The sequence below is a fragment of the Conger conger genome, chromosome 2 (assembly GCF_963514075.1).
Source record: "Conger conger chromosome 2, fConCon1.1, whole genome shotgun sequence".
Classification (NCBI taxonomy): domain Eukaryota; kingdom Metazoa; phylum Chordata; class Actinopteri; order Anguilliformes; family Congridae; genus Conger; species Conger conger.
The window spans coordinates 15,875,711-15,899,623 of record NC_083761.1 but is presented as its reverse complement, the minus strand read 5'-3'; the positions used below and the strand labels follow the sequence as shown (position 1 = coordinate 15,899,623).

General features: G+C 43.8%; 1 protein-coding gene across 3 annotated transcripts; it reads left to right on the top strand.

The window, feature by feature from the left end:
- The first annotated feature begins 261 nt into the window (after positions 1–261).
- Positions 262–22,980, top strand: mtr (5-methyltetrahydrofolate-homocysteine methyltransferase). 3 transcript variants are annotated; one of them, XM_061232212.1, is made up of 33 exons: positions 262–504; positions 1,545–1,759; positions 2,123–2,212; positions 2,571–2,640; positions 2,728–2,820; positions 3,039–3,145; positions 3,319–3,378; positions 3,485–3,579; positions 4,746–4,846; positions 4,942–5,003; positions 5,484–5,551; positions 5,972–6,051; positions 6,159–6,271; positions 6,459–6,599; positions 7,436–7,621; positions 8,664–8,843; positions 10,650–10,766; positions 11,032–11,172; positions 11,703–11,792; positions 12,298–12,450; positions 13,034–13,141; positions 13,449–13,549; positions 14,021–14,088; positions 14,637–14,757; positions 15,588–15,669; positions 16,512–16,610; positions 16,697–16,772; positions 17,442–17,597; positions 18,442–18,638; positions 19,615–19,815; positions 20,264–20,456; positions 20,569–20,681; positions 21,386–22,980. In XM_061232212.1, the coding sequence occupies exons 1-33, from the start codon at positions 315–317 to the stop codon at positions 21,470–21,472; spliced, it is 3,954 nt and encodes a 1,317-aa protein (XP_061088196.1). In that variant the 5' UTR covers positions 262–314; the 3' UTR covers positions 21,473–22,980. The 3 variants fall into 3 exon arrangements, with proteins under 3 accessions (XP_061088196.1, XP_061088197.1, XP_061088198.1); XM_061232213.1 differs by having other exon boundaries at positions 1,440–1,759; XM_061232214.1 differs by lacking the exons at positions 19,615–19,815; positions 20,264–20,456; positions 20,569–20,681; positions 21,386–22,980 and having other exon boundaries at positions 18,455–18,625.
- Positions 22,981–23,913: the final 933 nt, after the last annotated feature.

The following is a 23,913-nucleotide window of genomic DNA, read 5'->3' as shown; positions in this document are numbered from 1 at the left end:
AGTAACGTTGCAGAAGTAAACTACAGCTAGTGACGAAGTTCACGTTGTGTAAGCTTACTAGCTCCGTAGATTCGTTTTATATTTACAGACATGCACAACGACAATACAGCTTCATGATACATTAAAAAGAACAATGAATGAAAGTAGGTCAAAAGTTACAGTGGTACTGACTATTTGATTTGACCTGAACCAACACAGACGTCAACAGACGTCAATACACGCATGCGCAGTTAGCACATTTGCGGCCGGTCCATCCACAGCACACAGGTCAGTGACCAGGCTGATAAAAGTTGTGACTTTTATGACAGCAACATATGCACGGTAGGCTGTGGCTGCATAGTCCACTTACGTTAACATTATTCACGATAACCAAGAATAGTTTTTTGTCCAACGCCCATGTTAATTTATTCCTCAAACGACTGCTTCATACAAACTTCATACATAAACCTGGATTAAGGATTCGAGCGATGGCTCCTACAATACACGAGTATTCAACGACTCCAGGTATGCAATCCTTAGTTACATAGCTAGCCAGCTAATACTGACATTGCATTCTGGAGAGATAACCAGCTAGTTAGTGAAATGTGTTTTGAGTGTCACATTTTACCAACTGTGGCTAAGTGTAACCAGCTAGTTTATAAACTATCGAAGCTAGCATAACTTACAAAAACAATTGAAAGGCAGTTCAATAACATACACAGGCAATATAGATAATCAATTTGCTAGGCTCCCTAGCTAAGTAGTTGGCCAACATAATAAACGTTAACGTTAGTATAAAAGGACTTGGGTAACTAATCAATTGCTAGCTAGCATAACTTACAGAAACATATGAAAGGCCGTTCAATAACTTACACACGCAACTTAGACAATCAGCTTGCTAGGCAACCTAGGTAATTTATTTGGCGAACATGATAAACGTTAACGTCAGTATAAGCTCTCATCAATTGCTTGCTAGCTGATTCTTGGTGTCAGTATTGTAATGTCATGCCAAGAGGACAGCTAATTTAACGTAGCTAGTTGCTTCTCTAACTTGACTAACTATCATGCAAATTCACAAAACATAGTTAATTTAGGTATTCTAATCTAGCTAGCTAACATCTATCAGAAAAGGGCAAGATAGCTGCTGAGTGTCTAGCTAAATATATACCATAAGGACTGTAGCTACCGATGAAATATCATTAGCTAACGTTAGGTTAATTGATTTAGCTCTTCGATTACTCTGTAGCTAGCTCATGGGGCTAACAAGCTAAATGAATAACAGGTAGCTCGTCGCTATGACTGGCTATGCAAATCACTGTCCTGTGCATCAATCTAACATGCTTGGCATCTGTCAATATTGATAGATGCTTAGTCGCATTCAAACGGACCTACATTTGCATGTGTCCTTTGGTGCTATAGCCCGTTACGTTGACACTATCATATATTACTGCTCTGCTCAGGAATTAAAAAGGGGTTTAGGACAACGTTGACGTGTGTGGGGAAGACAGCAAGACACCACCTTTCTGTGGGGGGGGGGAAGACAATAAGATTGTACCGTTAAATAGGAGCCATGAAGAATACCCTTGAGGATGAACTCAGGGAGCTCTTGCAGAAGAGGATCATGGTGTTGGATGGTGGAATGGGCACAATGATCCAGCAGAGAAACCTGGAGGAATCGGACTTCAGGGGAGGGGAGTTCAGGGATCATCTGAAAAGCCTGAAGGGGAACAACGACCTTCTGAGCATCACTCAGCCTGACATCATCTACCAGATCCACAAGGTACAGAGGGCAGTTTATTTTGCCACGGTTGCATAGTTCAGCAGTCGTCTATGATCTTTGCTTGTGCAAATGAGTGCTATCAAATTCTCATTCTTTGAACGTCAGCACCTCTTCTGCCATATTACCCTTTAACATGTCTGTGAATTTACAGTGCTTGATCTACCATGCTGCAAAAATCATGTCAGTGTCAGCCATTGAAAATAACCCACATATTTTTATATTACCCTGAATTTCAGAATTGTGTTCATTTAATTTATTCCTCAACTATATGACATTGAGATAATAGTTAACCTCCTTTCTGTGAATTATTATTTCTTTCTTTTGCAAGTATGTCATAAATAACACGGGATGCTTCTTTTTAAGGACTACCTTCTTGCTGGTGCTGACATAATTGAAACCAACACATTCAGCAGTACCAGCACAGCTCAGGCTGACTATGGCCTGGAGAATTGGGTAAGCACTAGCGACAACATACTGCAAACTGGAATGTAGTAAAGTCTTTGCTGTCAGGTCAATAGTCTTCACTGCGTTGATTCTTTTGAGAGTTAGTCAATTGTTACATTGGTTTTACCACAGCTTACTGGTTCATTAACATAGAGAGGGATCCACATGCACATTTTCAGCTATGACTTTTCAGATATGCTTTTTAATATCTTGCCATTTGGGCCCCTCTAATGGATGAGTGCATCGGTACAATTTCAGTTCATTTAGCTGTTTTTTAGCACACGTCCCATTTGGGCTCTGTTGATTTTCTTTGACAGTTAAGTGCTTGAAAAGGTTTGGTCATTATTGATGCTATTCACTGTGGCAGGCATACCGTATGAACAAGGCCTCTGCAAAGATTGCCCGGAAGGCTGCTGACGATGTTGCAACCCAAACGGGTTTGTACCGCACTACTCTGACTTATAATACTATCAAATATATAATTGCTTTATAGCTTACCATTATGCCAATATTTTCATGAACAGGTGTCAAAAGATATGTGGCTGGAGCACTTGGTCCGACCAACAGAACGCTCTCTGTGTCCCCGTCTGTGGAAAAACCTGACTTCAGAAACATCAGTATGAACTTAACTTATTCAAACTCTCATATGTTGCTGTCTGCAACTGCAGCCTCATTCATGCACAAACCCCACTGTCAATAAGGAGGAATGTAGATTTGCTTCTTTTCACAACACAGATTGCAGTTATGTTCATACGCTGCAGGCCGCCTTTGGAGCCTGATTGGTTACAAGTGTTTGTTGCTGTTGACTCACAGAGGTTTTTCTTTATTGTTGCAGCATTTGATGAATTGGCTGAGGCCTATACTGAGCAGACTAGAGGCCTGTTGGATGGAGGGGTGGACATCCTGCTGGTGGAGACCATATTTGACACCGCCAATGCCAAGGTAGCCAACTCCTTGCCATTTTTCTCTAATTGGCTAAATAAACAGTGCCGAGATATCTCTGTCTTTGACATTAATGTTTTCTGTTCATCAGCTCTAAACTTTGACATTTAGTGTAGTTATTTCTGGAAATGCTATTTGTTTTTATATCTTACATCTTTTTCCATTTTTCAAAGGCGGCTCTGTTTGCGATCGATAAGCTTTTTGAACAAGAGTACGAAAGAAGACCCATCTTTGTAAGCCTTTACATTTTACATATTTCCGCAAAAAAATTTTTTACCACAATTTTTTTTTGCTGTATCAGCAAAATGTAATGAGCCTAACTCTTCTTTTGCCTGTTAGATTTCTGGAACAATTGTGGACAAAAGCGGTCGCACCCTCTCTGGGCAGACGGGGGAGGCCTTTGTCATCAGCGTATCTCACGCCAAGCCCCTGTGGTGAGTAGCAGAAGGGAGACTCAGGACATTTGGTCCTGTAAATGAACCACTGAGCTGAGAGCAGTACAGTATGTACTGTACTGTACAGTAAAAGTAATGTCGTTCTTTGTGTCAATGCATCTCTAAAAACTTTAAATGGAGCATTTGCAAAAAATACAAATCCTTGATAATAAAAAAACCAGGGAAAGTCAGCATGTTTTATCTCACATATTTTCCTGAACACATTCTGAATAGCTTCAAGGCTCATAAAATATGCTTATGGCAGCTTTCGTGCAGAAGTAAGACAGCAGTATTTTGTTCACAGGGAGGGTTTACAGTGGATATAAAGTCTACACACCCTCATTGAAATTACAGGTTTTTACGATGAAGCCTGAAATCAAGAGAAATCATGTCAGACCTTTTTCAGCTATGCTCATATAGAGTAGGGTCAGAGGAAGACCTTTAATAAGCAGCTTTAACATGCAGTGCATAGGTGCACGATTGACCAGTGGGGGTCACTAGATAGCAATAAAAAAATACACCCCTTTTCTGAATTCAGTACCGTCTACATTAACCCAGTTTTATATTAAGGCTCAATTGCTTCCCCTCATTGGCGGTACACCCACTCTTAGACAGTTTTAAAGGTTCAGCGTGTTGACCAAGCACAGGCTCTGGCATCCACACCCACACACAACAGTCTCAATTAATTACTCTGTGATTAGGTTCTTGGTAGAAATATGATATCGCTAAGCTGAAACAGAGAGCTCCCTAAATAAAATATTAATGCATGTATTACTCAATTAAAATGGATAACGCTACGATTGTACTCTTTTCTCACATCTAATATTTTCACCGCCCGTGCATTCACAACCAGTAATTTGCACATTTTTAAAGATGAGTGAGCACTTATCCTTCACGGTCCATAATTATCAGCGGTAGAGTGCTATACTACTTCAATTCAGGACCGCTTCAATTCACAAAACAGGTTCTCATTATGAGTGCATCCGTGATTGTCAATCAGTTGATGATTTATTAGACCTGTTTTCTCTCCTTTTCCAATTGCATTTTTTAGCCTTTCATCTGCGAAGGGTGCATCGCATATCCTGCGACTTCAGTGTTTGTGCGTTATTACACGGAGTGTATTCACATGGAATGATTAATATATTCGCTGGGTGTTTCTCTTTCAGCATCGGGCTGAACTGTGCACTCGGAGCCACCGAAATGAGGCCTTTCATCGAAGCAATTGGCAAAAGCACCACTTCCCTTATCATTTGCTATCCTAACGCCGGTAATCTACAGTGCAAGTCTTCTTTTAAGTCCCTCTTCTATGAGTCCCACAATCTTATTTCTTTATATTCTGTGGCCTTGTTATTATTTTTTTAGGACTTCCGAACACTTTTGGTGGATATGATGAAACACCAGAGTTAACAGCAAAGCATTTGAAGGTGAGGCAATTTGTCTGAAAGGACTGTCTAAAAGGAAGTCCGTGAATTGAATGAAGTGATTTTCCTCTCTTCCTTCTTACTGAGGCGATAAGCATTTCAGTGCTTTTCTAACGGACACTATGGTGTGTTTCTTGGAGCAGTTGCCAAATAGTTGAACAATGAAAACAAATTGTATTGGAAGGTTCTGTGGAATGATTAAAGTAGAATTAAACAGGGTCAATCAGTCATTGACTGTTGTTTGGAAACATTTAGGTATTATGAAACTGCAAACCCAAACCCAGAGTTTGTATTTAGGGGGTTGGTTTTTACTGACTGGTTTGTACTGGCTTTTTACACAGTGTTTCAAAATGTATCTATCTGTATTCTTTAGCAGAGTATTTAACATAAAATTCCAGGTGTTTAACTGGATAAAATGCAAGCAACCACCTGTTAAGGCATATGTGTAAAGCACTGTTTATGTAACACACTGTGTATATACAGGAATTTGCGGTGGATGGATTGGTGAATATTGTTGGTGGTTGTTGTGGAACTACCCCTGAACATATCAGGTAATTAACCTTTCCCTAACCAGATTCTTATTTGATATTAAAACAATATGCGCAATCTTTTCCAATAACACATGATAGCTTTATTATTACCTGATTTTATCTTTTAACTGGAAATAGAGTTTTCCATTGTGCATTTGGTCTGCTTATCTAATAAGAGCTTGGAAATAACTTGGCGTTGAATTTGATTATCGTTTTCTTTTAGCCATGAAAATTGAGCCCAGGTTGAGTCAATTTGAACTAATGAGAATGAAATAGGATCAGTGGATCTCACTATTGAAATGTTCCAATGCAGGTGCTTGCGTTTTTATATTTTGGCTATTTAATACAGTATGTGCATTGGAAACCGCATGGGTGTAGCTTAAGGGTGTGGGTGAGAGCCGTTTGTGGAGTTCGTGAGCTGACTATCCTTTCTGACCGAAGGGCTATCGCAGAAGGAGTGAAACTCTGCCAGCCAAGAGTGCCTCCTACTGGTGTCTTCCAGGACTACATGCTGCTTTCAGGTACTTTACTCTGCTACTCTGCTTTATCCAAAATGGGAAAAGGCAGTCTAAAACAGACCTTTAGTTCAGTCCCAGGTTTCACCTGTGCACATTCTGTCTTTGTGAAGGTCTGGAGCCCTTTCGGATAGGGCCCTACACCAACTTTGTCAACATCGGCGAGCGCTGTAACGTAGCGGGGTCTCGGAAGTTCGCCAAGCTGATTATGGCGGGAAACTTTGAGGTGGGCCTGGTTGTGAACCCTGCAGTAGGTTATGGATGTAAAATACCTGGTTCCCATCTTTGTGGTAGGATGCTGTCTAGCCTAAATCCACTGAGAATTCGAGCCACGGTATTGGGGTTATTTCCTCTTTGATTTGGCGTTGTTAGACTAATTTGTTTATGTCCCTGCGGTGTGCCGTCTGCTACAGGAGGCTCTGAACGTCGCTAAGGTCCAGGTGGAATTGGGGGCCCAGGTGCTGGACATCAACATGGACGAGGGTATGCTGGAGGGCCCCACGGCCATGGCGCGATTCTGCAACTTCATCGCCTCGGAACCCGACATCTCCAGGGTGAGGGAGAGCGTCCGTAACGCAGGGCCTGGGGGATGGGGCACCGGAGACGGTACTCCCCTTCCACATTCACCTCTCCAACAGCAATGTTGGGGGAAGGTCTTCTTGAACCTCATAACGGCTGAGATACCATTTGCCACCAAGTATTTCTGTGATTTGTATGAACCAGTGGGAAGGCTTTACTCCTAATGAAAAGAACAGTTAATATAATCATACACCTATGATTAAGCCTAATCCTGGCCTAAAAGGCATATTGAATGGAGAATCTAATCTAGAATTTTCTGTATATGTGACACAGTATAGTCAATTATTATTATATAATATATTAAATATTTGACTCTACTTAATCAGGCTTCTTTTTAATTGGTTGGTTGAAATCAGCAAGTGACTGATAATGGAGAATGATTCCAACCACTTACTGGTTTGTGACACATTATGAAGAGCTGTCACCACTAGTAACAGCCTTGGTGTACTTTTAATGGACCTTTGGCCACAGCAAGCATTTTCCTACGGCCTGGCTTCCATATTTGCACCTATGCGCTCACCGTTGGCTGTGGTGTCCCCACACTCTTGTCGATAATAATAATAATAATAATTAGTTATTTAGCTTTATCCAAATGACTTACAGTTGATTAGACTAAGCAGGGCACAACCCCCCTGGAGCAATGTGCCATTAAGGGCCTTGCTCAAGTGCCCGATAGCTGCACTGATCTCTTCATGGCTACACCGGGGCTTGAACCACCAACCTTTTGGGTCTCAGTCATGTACCTTAGCCACTTGGCTACAGGCTCTCAGGGGTAGTTCTGAACTCGGGACCCCCCGGCTGTGCCCCCCAGGTGCCCCTCTGCATCGACTCCTCCAACTTCGCTGTGATCGAGGCGGGGCTAAAGTGCTGCCAGGGGAAGTGCATCGTGAACAGCATCAGCCTGAAGGAGGGCGAGGAGGAGTTCCAGAGCCGCGCCAACTGCGTCCGCCGCTACGGGGCCGCCGTGGTCGTCATGGCCTTCGACGAGGAGGGCCAGGTCAGCCTGCTCGCCTCGTGGCACACCGAGGAAATCGCTAATGTCTAGGCCCTGTGTTTTATGTTTATGTACCAAAATGCCGTCATTGGTGGAAAGCTAATGACACTTGAGAGCTCTAGTGCAGGGCTGCCAAACCCTGTTCCTGGATATGTTCTGTCCTCTAGGTTTGCATTTCATCCCTAATTTTGCACACTTATTTGCAGTTCAACGAGGTCTCTAGCAGTCGAATGAGATATGCTACGTTAGGGTTGGAGTGAATGGTGGTATATCTCCCAAGAACAGGGTTGGGTAGTTTTGTTAAACCTCACATCGGTCATCCCTAACAAAAAGACCGTCAGCATCTCAATGACAGGGTTATGTCACGGGAGTGGATCAGCCGTGTATAATACAGCCAGTATTACATGGAACGTGATTTAGGTACATGCGTATGTATGTTTTGTATTATTTTTCGTTATCAGTGTGATCAAGTTCCCACACCAAAATGCCAAAGCTTTGAGCACTTCATAGTATTTACCATGTATAGAAACAGGTCTGCACATCCTCTTGGGCTTCAGCTCTTTGTATTCACTGCGTGTATGCGGTGTGTTGAATAGGTAATGACACGTGTCCCCATTTGCACCCACCCTTATTACATTCTGCAAAGGAGAATAATTTTCTTTTGCAGCTCAGAGTGATTCATTGTGTGGGGGAAGCAGTGCAGACAGGCACATTGTGAACAAGGTCTATCAAAAACAGATGAGTTCGCGACCCACCCTTTCCATTGTGTTGATTGTTTTGGCTGTAATTTAAGTGTAAACGGCACCCCCAAACTATAACAAAATAAGTGACAGGTTTGGTTCGATGATTAGATAGTTTGTAGGATTGTGAGTGCTATTCAGAACAGTTTTTCAATCCCAGCCTCTTTATTAGAATCACACTAGCCCTTGAGTGGGGTGTGACTCTGGATTATATGACTTGTCATTAGGCGTGTATGAAGATATTGGGTGCAGTTGAGACCTGGCCAGATGGTCCCTACCCTCTTTCGTGTACACTGTTTCCCCAGGCAGCGGACACAGAGCACAAAATTCAGGTGTGCACCAGGGCGTACCACCTCCTCATTGACAAGGTTGGCTTCAACCCCAACGACATCATCTTCGACCCCAACATCCTGACCATCGGCACGGGGATGGAGGAGCACAACGAGTACGCCATCAACTTCATTGAGGCCACCAAGGCCATCAAGGTACAGCAACACTGCGTATCTGCACTAGCACTGCTACTGTTATAACACGACCAGTGTGCCGTCAGCATCGTAATGCTAACATACACTCAGTGCGCACTTCATTAGGTAGACCTGTACACCAGCTTGTTAATGCAAATATTTAATCAGCCAATCATGTGGCAGCAACTAAATGCATAAAAGCACGCAGACGTGGCCAAGAGGTTCAGCTGTTTTTCAGACCAAATGTCGGAATGGGGAAGAAATGTGATCTAAGTGACTTATCTAAGGGAATGAGTGTTGGTGCCAGACAGGGTGGTTTCAGTAACTCAGAGTAATTACAGATCTCCTGTTTCAAGCACAACAGTCTACAGTTTGCAGAGAGTGGTATGCAGAAGAGCATCTCTGAACACACAACACATCAGACCTCTAAGTGGATATGCTGCAGCAGCAGAAGACTTAATAAGTCTTAAAAATAAGTCTAATAAATACCTAATAAAGTGCTCACTGAGTGTCCATCAAGGTCCCATAGATCCTGCTATTTTCCCGGAATCTGTGCTAGTGCCCTATATGTGTGATGTTCTCTGTGAGGTTGCCTGCAGAAGATACTGTATGGGTGCAATGTATTGATATGTGGTCTGAAGGTGTCCGAGGTAAGTGTAATCTGTTTTGTGTGATTACCTGCAGGAGACACTATGGCTATGAAGGTGTCTGAGCTACTGTATGTAAGTGTTTGGTAGGTGTTGTGTGCTGTGTGTATGCTCTAACACTAGAAAGGCCAGAGCTCATGCCATTGGTCTTTTGGTATTAACACTGTAAATGCAACTCTCCGCCTTCCATGCCTTCTCCTGAATATTTGGGCTGAACTTAACTGCTTTATTGAAACTCTAAAAAATGATCTCAGTAAAGAAATACAGGCAGTTTGTTCCTTTTTCATTACAAAAATCCTCATGTCAGCTAATAGAAAGCAGGTACTGATACTGAACTGTGAAAACGTCACTCTCCTCTAACATACTATTCAGCAACGCTTTGATGCAAATTGTTCAATCCATCTATCAGAACTAATTTCGCACAAATAATGAAACATATTCAAACTAATTAATTGGAATGGTTGGATAAAGATGAATAGTAGGGATGAATAATTGTGTACTGTTGTACACAATTAGAAATGATAGGTTTAGCCTATTTATGCCTCAGACATATTTATTTTGTTTTTTGCCTCGAACTGAAACTTTTAACATTCTCTGAATAGACTACATGATGGCGATACATAAAGATAACTGTGTGAAATGCAACATTTGTGTGAGGTCCCTGCTTGCACAAAAGAAGAGTTCTGCTTTTTCTGTAGAATTGATGAGTAAGGGGAGAGAGAGTACATGGAATAGTAGGAGCACAGGACAGGAGAAGTGTGCTGAATTGGTTATGTCTGACCTTTTAAAAATACTGCACTGTTTCTTTAGCTACTTTTTCCATTTTGTGTTTTGTCTTGTTTCTCACATTTTCTTGCTTTTCTCAGTGCACCTGTAATAGCCTATGCCTTCACACATTTTTCTCTTAGCCTATATAAAAACAAAAAAATTGATTCAGTTGTGTCCTTTATTTCAAGAAAATAGCTGCGACATTTGGTTTTAGAATCCTTATGAAATTAGGTTGCTGTGTGTGCAGAAATCAACGCTCTACTGCTGGACAAGTAGCTTGGCAGTTCTAGGTAGTATAAAATCCCTGGCCTTTCTAGTGTTCAGTACTTATTTTGTATGTGTGCTGTAAGTGTCGGTGCTGTGTACACGTGCTGTAAGCGTATGAAAGGCATATCCTCTTGGTTACCCGCAGGAGACTCTGCCGGGGGCGAGGGTCAGCGGAGGACTGTCCAACCTGTCCTTCTCCTTCAGAGGAATGGAGGTCATCAGAGAGGCCATGCACGGGGTCTTCCTGTACCACGCCATCAAGGTGCTCAGCCCAACATTCAATGGCAGTATTTAATAATAATAATAATAATAATAATATACAAATTATAAAAACTATATTAGTCTCACACTTTTCGAGCAAACTGCACAAAGTGCTTTACAGCAATGAATACAGATACCATGAACATAGCCACAAACATAGTATAAATAAATGAAATACGCATCAATTCAATTCAATATTGGGGTTCCTACGCACTACAGAAGATCCAGCTCACGTGAACTGAATGCGTCTTCCTTTGCTTCTTAAGGATGGGATGGACATGGGCATCGTAAACGCGGGGAACCTCCCTGTCTACGATGGCATCGATAAGAACCTGCTGCAGCTCTGTGAGAACCTGATCTGGAACCGAGACCCTGAAGCCACCGAGAAACTGCTGCTGTACGCACAGGTACAGCCTTTCTGAAACGTGACCAGGTACGGTCTGTATGACCGTAACCTTTCTGAAACGTGACCAAGTATGGCCTGTAAACCTATAGCCTTTATTAAACATGACCAGATACGGTCTATATGTCCATAGACTTTCAGAAATGGCAATAAACAAATCTCAACCATTAGTAGTGGCTGTTGGCTATAAATTATTTTCCCTGTGGGTAGAGAGGATGCTGGCAGTGTCACTAATATGGTAGGAGACGGGGAATCTACTGGGCATATACTATTAGTGGCTGAGGAGATTACAGCCTGGGGCAATAGACTGTCAATGTCAACGTCCCTGGTATATCTATACTGCACGTTAGTGTAGTATATGGCAGTACTGCAGCTTGTAACTGTCTGTACTGACTGGATGCTCTTGCTGTGTGACTGCATAGCTCTGTAAAATTACTTGAGTGCCGGGCCGCTTGTTAGCACTCGTCCCCCCCCCCCCCGGTGAGCAGGCCTGGCCGTTTCAGAGAGCGACGTGAATAATCCTTTTGTTTCCAGAACAACGCCAAAGGCGCCAAGAAGGTGATCCAGACAGACGAGTGGAGGGAGGGCAGCGTGGAGGATCGTCTGGAGCATGCGCTCGTCAAGGTCTGACACCCCTTAATCCGTGTCCTTTAATTACTGCACAGCAGACTTATTAAGCTTTTACTTTAAACTATGTGTGTGTGCGCATGTGCATGAGATGTGAGCCCTGCTATCTGTGCATGTACATGTGTGTGTGTGTACGATGGTTTGTATGAACTCTGCTTTTTTGTGTCTGTATATTGGGTGTGCACTAATTGTTGTACCTGTGTAGGGGTCTGTTTTTGTGTGTTGATCCTTCTGGCTACATAGGCTTATATGTGTACGTGTGCACATTTATGGATGTGGTTTGGTTTTGTATGTGTGCGGACGTGTGTGTGGAGACGTGTGTGTGTGTGGACGTGTGTGTGTGTGGGGACATGTATGTGGACATGTGTGTGTGGAGACGTGTGTGTGTTTGGAGGTGTGTGTGTGTGTGTGGGGACGTGTGTGGACATGTTTGGAGATGTGTGTGTGGATGTGGTTTTGTATATGTGTGTGAATGTGTGTGTGTGTCTGTACATGTGTGCAGGGCATAGAGAAATACGTGGTGGAGGACACAGAGGAGGCCCGGCTCCAGGTCGACAGGTACACCAGGCCCCTCCACATCATCGAGGGGCCCCTGATGAACGGGATGAAGGTGGTTGGAGATCTGTTCGGAGCGGGGAAGATGTTTCTGCCTCAGGTAAGGAGCACGCGGGATCCCCACGCTCCTTTTTTGAACTCCATTTGAACGCCATTTTCTTTCTCCGCAAAGAAAAAAAACCCTTGTTGTTTTCATACAGAAACCTGTACAGAACACTAATGAGGCATGGGACTGTGGGCAGATCCCAGACAGCTACAAAATGACAGGGTTTTTATCGAGCTCTGTCCCTGTGATACACCGCGTCCTGTCAGATTAGCCATTTTTTGTTAGAACACACAACTGTGAACAGAGGGCCTCCGATTCCAGTTCGGCTAGCCGAGAGCTAGCGGCGCTGCCTCACAATCAGAAGCAGGTTTATTCACCAAGTTCGTTTGCTGTTAGTGCGTTAGGGCTCCGAAGACAACAACACATAGCTAACATATGAACTAACACAAACTATCAGAACAAACAGCAATGACAAATACATAGATACATAAATACAATAAATAGAGCTGTGTATATACATTCACATGTCCATCATGGCAGCAGCGGTGGTGGGTGTGTGTCTGTAGGGAAGTGGGGGGACTGGAGGGGGTGGTGGGGGTGTGTAGGAGTCCCTCACACTCGTTTATTACTGACGCAGGTCATCAAGTCGGCCCGTGTGATGAAGAAAGCAGTGGGTCACCTGATCCCCTTCATGGAGAAGGAGAGGGAGGAGATGATGGCGGCCTCAGGCTCCACGGAGGAATCGGTGAGCTCCACGTCGTCTCTTCTTCCACAAGGCATGACTCACCCGCAGCTCTCCAGCTCCGGAACCTTGAAACGCTGAATGAACACAAGTGGTTATTTTCACTGAATAAGCCGTGAATGGGAATTGCTGCCTTCTTTTCCGAAAGTCTTTTCCGCCATTTTCTTTTATTCCTGATGTGGCCCTCTGAAGGGCTCCCTGTATCACCCAACCAAGACGATCCTTGTGAACGCGGCATAAGACTCCAAATCTGGAAAAGTAATTACTTCTTAGAGAAGAATTTGACGGCGCCTTATGCCCAATCCTGTAGGATCCCTACCAAGGCACGATCGTTTTGGCCACGGTGAAGGGGGATGTCCACGACATCGGCAAAAACATCGTCGGCGTGGTCCTAGGCTGCAACAATTTCAGGTAGGTCCACATTTCCGTCCTTCCTTTCGCGTCTTCAAATGTGACCTGTAGTGGCCAACATTACGAGCTTCTCTCTGAGGTCTGAAGACTTCATTTTCTGACGGAATGAGCATGAAGGATGAATTGGTGTGAAAGACAGAAAGCGTGTTGCTGAAAAATGTGTGTGTGTGTTGAAATAACCTCTTCTGTGGCAGGAGTGTGTGAGATTAAGTGGCATGTGTGCGAAATTGCTTTTGCTGTAAAAAATAAACCTTAAGAACATGTCAAATGAACAGTGACATCAGACAGCAAGAGTTCTCCGTCTAGCTCAAGAGAGGTTACAGTCTAACTGGCAGTAGAGAAGAGATGACTAGATGTCTTGTGATGCCCTTGTTAAAACTTTAACTCGGTCACTCTGCTTCATGTCAGCTTTGCCTGTGTCCCATGAGAGAAGTTAAAACTAATCTTCTATCGTCCCTTTCTCACGCTCAGAGTGATCGACCTGGGCGTCATGACTCCATGCGATACGATACTGAAGGCAGCAGTTGAGCGGAAAGCTGGTGGGTTGCCATCAAAGGGCCATTAGAGACTGTGATTGGTTATTATAATCACATGGTGGCAGCATCTGAAAACTTCTGTGTAATTATTAATGAGGCATTTTTCCTGATTAATGTCATGTTCAGAGCTTCCTGTATGACTCTGCAATGAATATCAGGGTACTATGGATGCAATAAATCCCTGTGATACACAGTGACGTGAAATGTTTGTTTATTTCTTATTTCACAATGTGAAGTGCAATGTTTGTCTTTGCTTGTAGTTCTAAGTTAAAGACAGTTGTTGACTTACAAGGCTCAGGCTGTTCATGTGTGACAGGCTGACCAAAGGTCAAAGTCCCACTAAAGGTACAGTGGACTTGGTGGAGCTACACCTGGCTAAACGGGTTCTGTTTGCCAATCAGCAGTTTTGTAATTAAGTTGGTTATTTGATATTGATCCACAGAGCTTCTGCATGGCTGACATACTGTTTTGTTCCGGTTGTTTACAGAATAGCATAATGAACTATTGTCATTTTTTAAATTAACTGTGTCCTCTATCGTCTTGTGTGCCAGACATCATTGGCCTGTCCGGACTGATCACCCCTTCGCTGGATGAGATGATCTATGTTGCCAAGGAAATGGAGCGCCTGGGGATGAAGACGCCTCTCCTCATCGGAGGAGCCACCACGTCGAAGTAGCCTAACACACCGCTACCGATTCCTTAAGACCAGCTCAGACCAACGATTCACAACATGTCAACCGATTCCTTAAGACCAGCTCAGACCAACGATTCACAACATGTCAACTGATTCCTTAAGGCCAGTTCAGTCCAAAGATTCACAACACGGCAACTCATTCCTTAAGTCCAGTTCAGACCAAAGATTCCCATGGCAACTGCAAAGCAGTTTTAGGGTGCAGGGAGGAGTTGCAGCAGTGCAAGCTACCCATCTCAGAACGTCTAATGCCAGCGCTTGCCATTGCAGGTGATTGAACTTGCAAAGAGTCGCATGTTGCTGCTTATCACGTCGCAAATCTTTGGTCTGAACTAGGCTTTCGACCAACCACATACTCAGCTTCATCGTCTTAACATTGAGTTCTCTCCTTATACCTGAAGCTTAGATATTCCAATTTGAGACCTCTCATGAGTATTGCTGAAGGGGCATGGCCCAAGGGCACTGCTGTGGCAATGTTCTGCCCGTCAGTGTGCCTGCAAAGCTTAGATTTTCATTCATTTTCAGGGAAATTGCGGCCATTTTTATATTTTTTCTTTGCGATCTAAAGCACTCATTGTGGAGACTACTGTGTGTTTGTATGGGTCCTTGAATTTGGGCAAATATAGAGTTGTAAGCACTTAAGTGTTTCCTTGATGGTCTACGGCAGTCATCATCACATATACAGTCGTTGCACTTAAAAAGCCCTTGAGTCGGTGCTGTCGGCTAGCGTGGGAACCGCGCATGGCCTGTGACTCATAGCTGCAGAGCGTCGTGTTCTGATCCGCTCCCTGTACTGTCCGTGTTCTGGCAGGACCCACACGGCGGTGAAGATCGCCCCGCGGTACGCAGCCCCCGTCATCCACGTGCTGGACGCCTCACGCAGTGTGGTAGTGGTGAGTCCCCCCCCCCCTCTCCCAAAACACCCCCTGCCCCCCTCCAGGGCACCAGGCAGCTGTTTATATATAGAGCCAGAGTGGAACTAAGGGAGCGGAGTCGCCACACTGACCGGGGATGAAGTGTTTAATAAGCTCTATTTTAGTCTGTGATGCATCCTGCCCGATGGGGCGTTTTGGATGCGTAACCTTACACCCTCACGACACTCTCACACGATCTTACCTTTAAAAACATAATTCAGGAGCAATATTGCTGTTTATATACTAAAGAGATTTTGGCACCTTTGGACTGCTAGTCTTTTTGTGTTTGGACATATTCTCTTATCTTATGTTATTTTGAACACTGCATGTATTAACCTTCCTTCAGTTACATTGCCTGTTTAATAAATTGGTTCAATTTCATCTTTGCACTTAATACGTGTTAGGGAATATAAATAAATGTCATCACAGCCAAAATTTGTATCGAGATAACCATTATATATTATGTCTATAAATGTGCTTGTTTGTGGTAATGTAATGAATCTCATATTGGCATTTCCCCATACTTAACCTTAGTGGTGGCAAGAATTTACCACAAATGGCCCACAGCTTCAAGGATTCTATTTCATTAGGGATGACTTTCTATGCAAGCAATTTTTAGAGAGGAATTTTAGGAATCATGGGAGTAATTAGCTGCTGTTTCCGGGTAAACAGAACCAACTCTAGCCTTGTCTTAGACGGTTTAACACATGCATGATATTAAGATGTAAAATATTATTTCTTAGTTGGTTCATTTCTAAGAGGGTTACCCTTACCCTTACTGTAATATTTTTCTGTTTCTGCTTTTTATTCCTTTGTTGCAGTGCTCTCAGCTCTTAGATGAGAATCAGAAAGAGGATTACTTCGAGGAGATCACAGAAGAGTACGAGGACGTTAGACAAGACCACTACGACTCTCTGAAGGTAGGGGACATATTGCCTGTCCAGTTCTGTTGAGCCCTGTGGTCCAATCCCTGAACCTTGTTGAAATGTGGGACTCCATTTCCCAGGACCGCCGGTTCCTGGCGCTGGGCCAGGCCCGAGAGAGGGGACTGCACCTGGACTGGCACTCCCAGACACGCCCTGGTGAGTACGCCCATCTCTTCAGGCCCGTGGGTGTTGAGCTCTTTCTGTTGGTCAGCATCCTAGGAAGGGCATTCAAAGCCAGCTGACTTCAGTTTTTAGTCGACTGTGCATATGCAGCTTGTTGTCTGAGATAGCTTTGTTGGGCGATGCCGTGTTTGAATATTGTTGGTAATCAATTAGCACAGACTGTTATCCAGAGCAACCTACAAAGCAAGCCATATAATATATGTAGTAAAATTACATGAGTATCGGTATTTTTTGTTGGCTAGGTAAGCAGTGTTTGGATAGTTAACTTTGGTCACTTTTGCTCTGTTGTTTGTTTCTTTGTTAAAAAAAAAGAAAAAAAAGGCCCTTGTCCTTATCTTTGTTGTACAGGTAGCAGTTGAAATTGTACTTCCCTCTAGGGTCTTTCAGCGAACTTGTCCCTGGTTATGGGTATGCACTTTGTTGTACGTCGCTCTGGATAAGAGCGTCTGCCAAATGCCGATAATGTAATGTAATGTAATGTAATGTAATGTAATGTAACTACATAAGGGCTAGTAGCATTCTATTAACGTTCATCAACCACACTGTCAGTTTAGCCTGCTGTCTTGTTAGCATGTCATACTGATTATCTGTGCAGTGCAGTGCGATGCTGGAGATTGACTTGTGTCCCTCCTCCCCTGTCAGTATGCCCACATGTGATTGGTACCCATGTGTTTGAGGACTACGACCTGAGCAAGCTGTTGGACTATATCGACTGGAAGCCCTTCTTTGACATCTGGCAGCTGAGGGGGAAGTACCCCAACAGAGGGTACCCTAAAATCTTCAAGGACAAGACTGTGGGTGGGTGGAATGTCCTTTCCTTTGGAATTCCCTCAATCAGGCATTGTTTGTCAAGATCAATCACTCATTCCTGCAGATTTTAAACCTCATTGGAACTTACAATGGAGATATTGAATTCTACGTCTGACACTTGAATTGCACTGTCCCAGGTGGAGATGTGTTCTATTTCATTTTCATCAATGCTTGAAATTAATTGAGGTAAAATTCTCAAATCGAAAAACCCATAATGTACGACCAGGATATCTCTGCTTGATTGAATTGAAATGGAATTGACTTCAACCCTGGTGCCTGTATTCCTTAATCCTGTCACCACCGCTCAAATCTGCTGCCGTTTTGGGACATACAGTATAGCAGGTTCCCTGTCCCTCTGCTGGAGAGCACATCTCGTATGGCAGAGGTTTCAGAGCCGTTTGTGTGAGTGCTGGTTAATCCCAGGGCTGTGGAGGTACTCTATCTGCTGCACAGTGTGGGGTAAATGTGGCCTTGGAGCTCCTTTCTGCAGGTTGTCACCCCTTGTGAACCAGTAATGGCTGGTGATTAAGAGGCAGCTGTTTTGCGTCACACACACCATGTTCATCGGCACTTAGCATTTGAGATCTGCTCTTTCACAACATGTACTTTATGTTTCGTAGTGAGGGTGTGTGTTTAACGAAGTATGGATTGCCTTCCATCTTCATAACATTTAAGCACTCAACAATGAAGGCGGGAAACTCGCCTGGCTGATGCATGGCAGCCATTTTGAGGGACCTCACCACATATGAGCTGAGGTGGAGAAGGCGGGAACTGAGGGGAGGTGAACAGAGCTGCAGACAGGGCAGAGTGGTAACTGTAGCCCCCCCTGCAGGAGAGGAGGCCAGGAAGGTGTTTGACGAGGCTCAGGCGCTCCTGGCCCGGCTGATGGAGGAGAAGCGTCTGCAGGCCCGGGGCCTGGTGGGGTTCTGGCCCGCGCAGACCGTCGGGGACGACATCCACGTCTACGCCCATGACACGGTTCCCCGCAGCGCCCAGCCTGCGGCCACGTTCTACGGGTTACGCCAGCAGGTGACTGAAAACCACCAGGGCCTGCTACTGACCCAACTGCTGACTTTCAGTGACTAGAGCATGGGCTGGATACAGTCAACTGTTATTCATGGATTTTGACAAAATATTTTAATGCCAATGTTACTTCCCCCCCATGCGGAAACAAATGTTTTTGCATTCATCTGGGCAGCCTGTAGCATAGTGGTTAAGGTAAATGACTGGGACACGCAAGGTCGGTGGTTCTAATCCCGGTGTAGCCACAATAATATCCGCACAGCTGTTGGGCCCTTGAGCAAGGCCCTTAACCCTACATTGCTCCAGGGGGGGATTGTCTCCTGCTTAGTCTAATCAACTGTATGTCGCTCTGGATAAGAGCGTCAGCAAAATGCCAATAATGTAATGTAATGTAATGATTGGAAAGTGCAAACACGCAAAAGCCAATAATATGACCAGTGATTGGTCATGGTATTTGTTTTGCACCAATCATTGCTTGTGTTATTAGTTTAGCATGGGCTAAAAGGCTTTGCGCATGCTAAAGATCTTAGTAAAGCTTAATTATTTGCAGTGGAAAAGGAGAACCAGATCTGCTTGAAGGAACTATTTTCTTGAATGTGTACGTAGCTAAGTAGCTAAGTTTAATATAGCTAAGTGTAGCTAAGCCTTGAATGTAACAACCCAGTTGACCAGTTCAGACCAGCTTCATACTCAACTTGACCAGCACAAGCTATGTTTTGAGTGGAGTAACATCCGGTTTGAGTGGAGTAACAGGAGGTTTGGGTGGAGTAACAGCAGGTTTGGGTGGAGTAACAGCAGGTTTGAGTGGAGTAACAGGAGGTTCTAGTGGAGTAACAGGAGGTTTGGGTGGAGTAACAGCAGGTTTGAGTGGAGTAACAGGAGGTTTGAGTGGAGTAACAGCAGGTTTGAGTGGAGTAACAGCAGGTTTGGGTGGAGTAACATCCGGTTTGAGTGGAGTAACGGCGTGACACTGCGTTCGCAGGCAGAGAAGGAGTCCTCGAGCCCGGACCCGTACCTGTGCCTGTCGGACTTCGTGGCCCCGTTGGACAGCGGGGTCCCTGACTACATCGGCATGTTCGCAGTGGCCTGCTTCGGGGCCGAGGAGCTGTGCCGTGAGTTCGAGGCTCAGGGGGACGACTACAACAGCATCATGGTCAAAGCCCTGGCCGACCGCCTGGCTGAGGTGAGGATGAGGTCCCCTATCCCCGCTGGGCTGTGTGTTTACCAGGCTTTATTTTAAATCTCTGCTCGCAGCCCAGTATTTCCTTTCCTGAGTTTTATTACAGATGTCGAGTGTGCTGAGTAATGTATTGCATTCTGATGTGTAGTTTTGACTCCAGTGTGTAGCTCTTTAGACAAAGGTTTGTTGTGTTCAGACATGTTTAAAATGTAAATGCTTTTGTAGTGTTCAGACATGTTTAAAATGTTGATAGGTTTGTAGTGTTCAGAAATATTTAACATTTTCATAGGTTTGTAGTGTTCAGAAATGTTTAACATTTTCATAGGTTTATAGTGTTCAGACATGTTTTTGTAGTGTTCAGAGGTGTAAAGTTGAGGCCGGTTTGTAATGTTCAGGCCTGTGTGAAGCTCAGTGCTCGGCTGTGAGCAGTTTGTCTTCGTTCCCTCTCCAGGCGTTTGCCGAGGAGCTGCATGCCAGGGTCCGTAAAGACTTCTGGTGCTACAGCTCAGAGGAGGATATAGACGTGGCTGACATGCACAGGATCCGATATGCCGGGATCCGGCCCGCTCCGGGTTACCCCAGCCAGCCGGATCACACCGAGAAGACTACCATGTGGAAGCTGGCTGAAGTGGAGGAGAAAACAGGTACAGCCAGCTTTCCGTCTGGCTCTTTCCCTATGGCTGCATTCCCTCTCGCCCTGCAGGCTGCCATTTTGGCTCTAGCTCTCTGTGTCTTGACCGGTGTTTGCCTTTACAGGTATCAGGCTTACGGAATCCCTGGCCATGACTCCCGCGGCTGCTGTCTCAGGGCTGTACTTCTCCAACCCCAAGTCCACCTACTTCGCTGTGGGGAAGATCACCAAGGAACAGGTGCTGCCCCCCTATCTTCTGTTTTGTTCTCTGTAAATGTTACTTTGCTGCCGAGAACGGGAGATGTGGCATCGCTCCCTCACATAACCAATTCCCCTCTATTAGGGACTTATTTCTACTGTAAGGAGGTAAGTGATGTGGTAAGTGTCCAGGAAAGCATTGCTATTAACATGCTATGGTCCTGATTTGCTAAGACCTTTAGCGCATGCAAAACCTTTTAGCTTTTCTGCTGCTGAAGCCCATCCGCGTCAAGGTTCCACATGTTGTGTGTTCAGAGATGCTCTTCTGCATACCACTGTTGCAACGCTATTTTAGTTACTTTCGCATTCCTGTCAGCTTCAACCAATCTGGCCATTCACCACTGAACTCTCTCATTAAGGTATTTTGGCCCATAGATCTGCAATTCACTGGATGTTTTTGTTTTTCGCACCATTCTCTGTGAACTCTAGACTTTTGTACCTGAATATCGCTACTCAAATCACCCCATCTGATACCAACGATCATTCTGTGGTCACTTCGATCGCATTTCTTCCCCATTCTGATGTTTGGTCTGAACAACAACTCACCATGTCTCCTTGCATTTATACATTAAGTCGCTGCCACGTGGTTGTCTGCCTATAAAGTGGTTACTGAGTGTATATTGAGCTAAACACAAAACTAAAGAAGAGGGCCACTGATGTGTACTGTGCATTGGTTTCCCCCAGGTTGAAGATTATGCTCGGAGGAAAGAGATGCCTGTCGCTGAGGTAGAGAAATGGCTGGGACCGATCCTGGGATATGTCACTGACTGACACACCTACAGGGTTGCTGGGATACCAAGACCAACCTGAAAAAACTGCTAGGGTCCCGGGCTCAGCCAATGTTTACATATCAGCAAAGACTGCCCACCTGAACCCAACCCGCAACCTACTTTTTTTTTTTTTACTTTGTTTTAAGCAATGTGTAGATCTGTTTTAGATCAGATTTTTTTTTCAGTGATAGTTTCTCACTATCGAGAAATTGGCATCTTTTTCAGATTTTCTTAGATTTAAAAGCGTTCTTTAAAATGTGTTTGTTACCATCTGACTAGTTTGATCTCTTTTATAATATGTGGTTTTATTATGGACTTTTTATGCCAAGGGAGAAAACCAGTATTATATGTCTTAATTTAATTCTGAGAAATGATCCGGTTCATTTCAAGCAAATTTGTTTACAATTAGCATAAGTGCCCTTAAATGTGATTATTTTGTACATGATGATATCACCTGTTTTAGTTTACGATGTGCGTTTTAGATCCCTCCTTAAAGGAATACACCAACATCCGACTACCCAGCCTAAGACGAGGTTGCGCTTCTTCACTGTGCTCGACCAGTCGAAGACGGAAGGAAGGGCAACATTCGTACAGTTCAGCGGTTATAGTTCCAACCGTTTAAGTTCTCTGAAATCAACATCTCTCATTTTTCCCCACACTTGTATTTCAAATACACATGATACCTTATGTAAATAACACAGCTTTGGAGTTGCTATAAGGTGTATTTCTTCACCTTGAAGGAGGTAGGCTACTGACTCCTATAGGCTTTGAGTCTTTATACTAAGCTAACACGTTGTGCTAACATGGAAACCGAGCCAGTGAATGCTCAAAAATTTTAATGAAATCGAAAATCTGATCTAAGTCTGGGTAAGCCGGAAAAAAGATACATTTCCCAAAATGTAGGTGTATTCCTTTCAGTTCGGATAATTTTACATTTTAGACTAAAATTAAAGGTGCTACAACAGAGAAATGTGTTTTCACAGTATTGGTATCAGGGTGACTATCTGGGATCTTTTCCTCCCTTAGTCTGCTCAGCAGCAGTATTTTACAGATTTATTTTGCCAGGAAGCTGCAATGCACTGTTATCCCCAGAGGGGGCACACTTGTTCAGCTGACCCGAGAGTGTCTCACACTCACTTTCTGGAGGGCTGTGGACAGGCATGTTTTTGTTTCAAGTAGCTGTTCTAGCTTAAGTCAAATTAATTCACCAGCAGATCTGTGGGCTCTTTAAATTCATACTAATGTGTCTCTTTAGGAAATACATACAGTCTTCACCTGTGACTTAGAATTCCAATACAATACGTTAAAACAAGTTGAACTGAGGGAATTTAATCAGTAATTCATGTGTGCTCGCAGTCCCTAGGAAGTTAATTTGATGGCGCCTGGAAACTGGGCTACTCTCAGACAATATCATGCTGATCCTGATCTATACCACATGTAGATAATTTGTTTGTTTATACTTGAAATGTCAAACGCTTTGCCACTGAATAAAAAAAGCTTAAGACTTCACTTGGTTCATTTTTTTAATCCATTTTGGATTGCCAGCGGTGAAATATCTTATTCGCCTAAAGATGGAATTTTTCGATTCCCATGATGCTCTTTGTGTTTGACATGTCACATGGCTGACGGGAATAATCTGGCCGCACTATTGATTTATATTCTTCACATGCCCGACTCAGCGGGTGCACACTTTGTCTCGTCTGTAGACTGATGTCTCGTCATTTAAAACACATTACCAGCTTTGCACTGGAGCAGAGCGCAATTGTGATGGATCGGCATGAATTCATTTCATTCAGTGACAACTGCTGGAATTCCACTCACTGTAATAACAGTGTTATGTTACATGACAAATGGCCTCCATGCCTTGGTCCGATACAGGCTGTCAAAACCAAGGCATCTTGTGTTTTGTGTATAGACTGTGTTGTGCACCTTGGTAACTGTTTATCTTTAAATCTAGTGTTTAATAAACTATGAAATGACTGTTAATGTCAGTCAATAAATGCAAATGCCTGCGTTTGGTCGCATGCATCAAGAGCAGGTATCACTGCTCACATACAGTATGCAGGAGTTGTAGTTACAGGTGTAGGACAGTCATAGTAAATACTGTAAATTTACTGTCAAATGTTTACTATTTAAATACTGTAAATATTAACCACATTAAGTTCATGATTATCATACCAGTTTTGTGTTTTTAAAACTTCTGTCTAGAATATGATGTTGATGATTTACACAAACTGTCGCGAGGTAAAAAGACAAAGGAATGGACTGATACGGAGTACAGGGATCAGGAAGTAAAAGTCCTGCCTGGTGTTTTGTCCTGCCATTAACTCAGCTAGCTTTCACCAATCAGTTCGACCTCCCAGCTGAAGAATTGTAATTAATAAAGGCAAGTGATTGGAACAAAGTCCTGGGATGATTTTACACCTCTGTGAAATGGGTAAG

Bases quoted from the DNA above. Each gene is read 5' to 3' on its own strand.
- mtr (XM_061232212.1), top strand. From the start codon at position 315: ATGCACGGTAGGCTGTGGCTGCATAGTCCACTTACGTTAACATTATTC. The intron at 3,146-3,318 runs GTAGCCAACTCC...CATTTTTCAAAG, and splicing joins TTGACACCGCCAATGCCAAG to GCGGCTCTGTTTGCGATCGA. The intron at 3,379-3,484 runs GTAAGCCTTTAC...TTTGCCTGTTAG, and splicing joins ACGAAAGAAGACCCATCTTT to ATTTCTGGAACAATTGTGGA.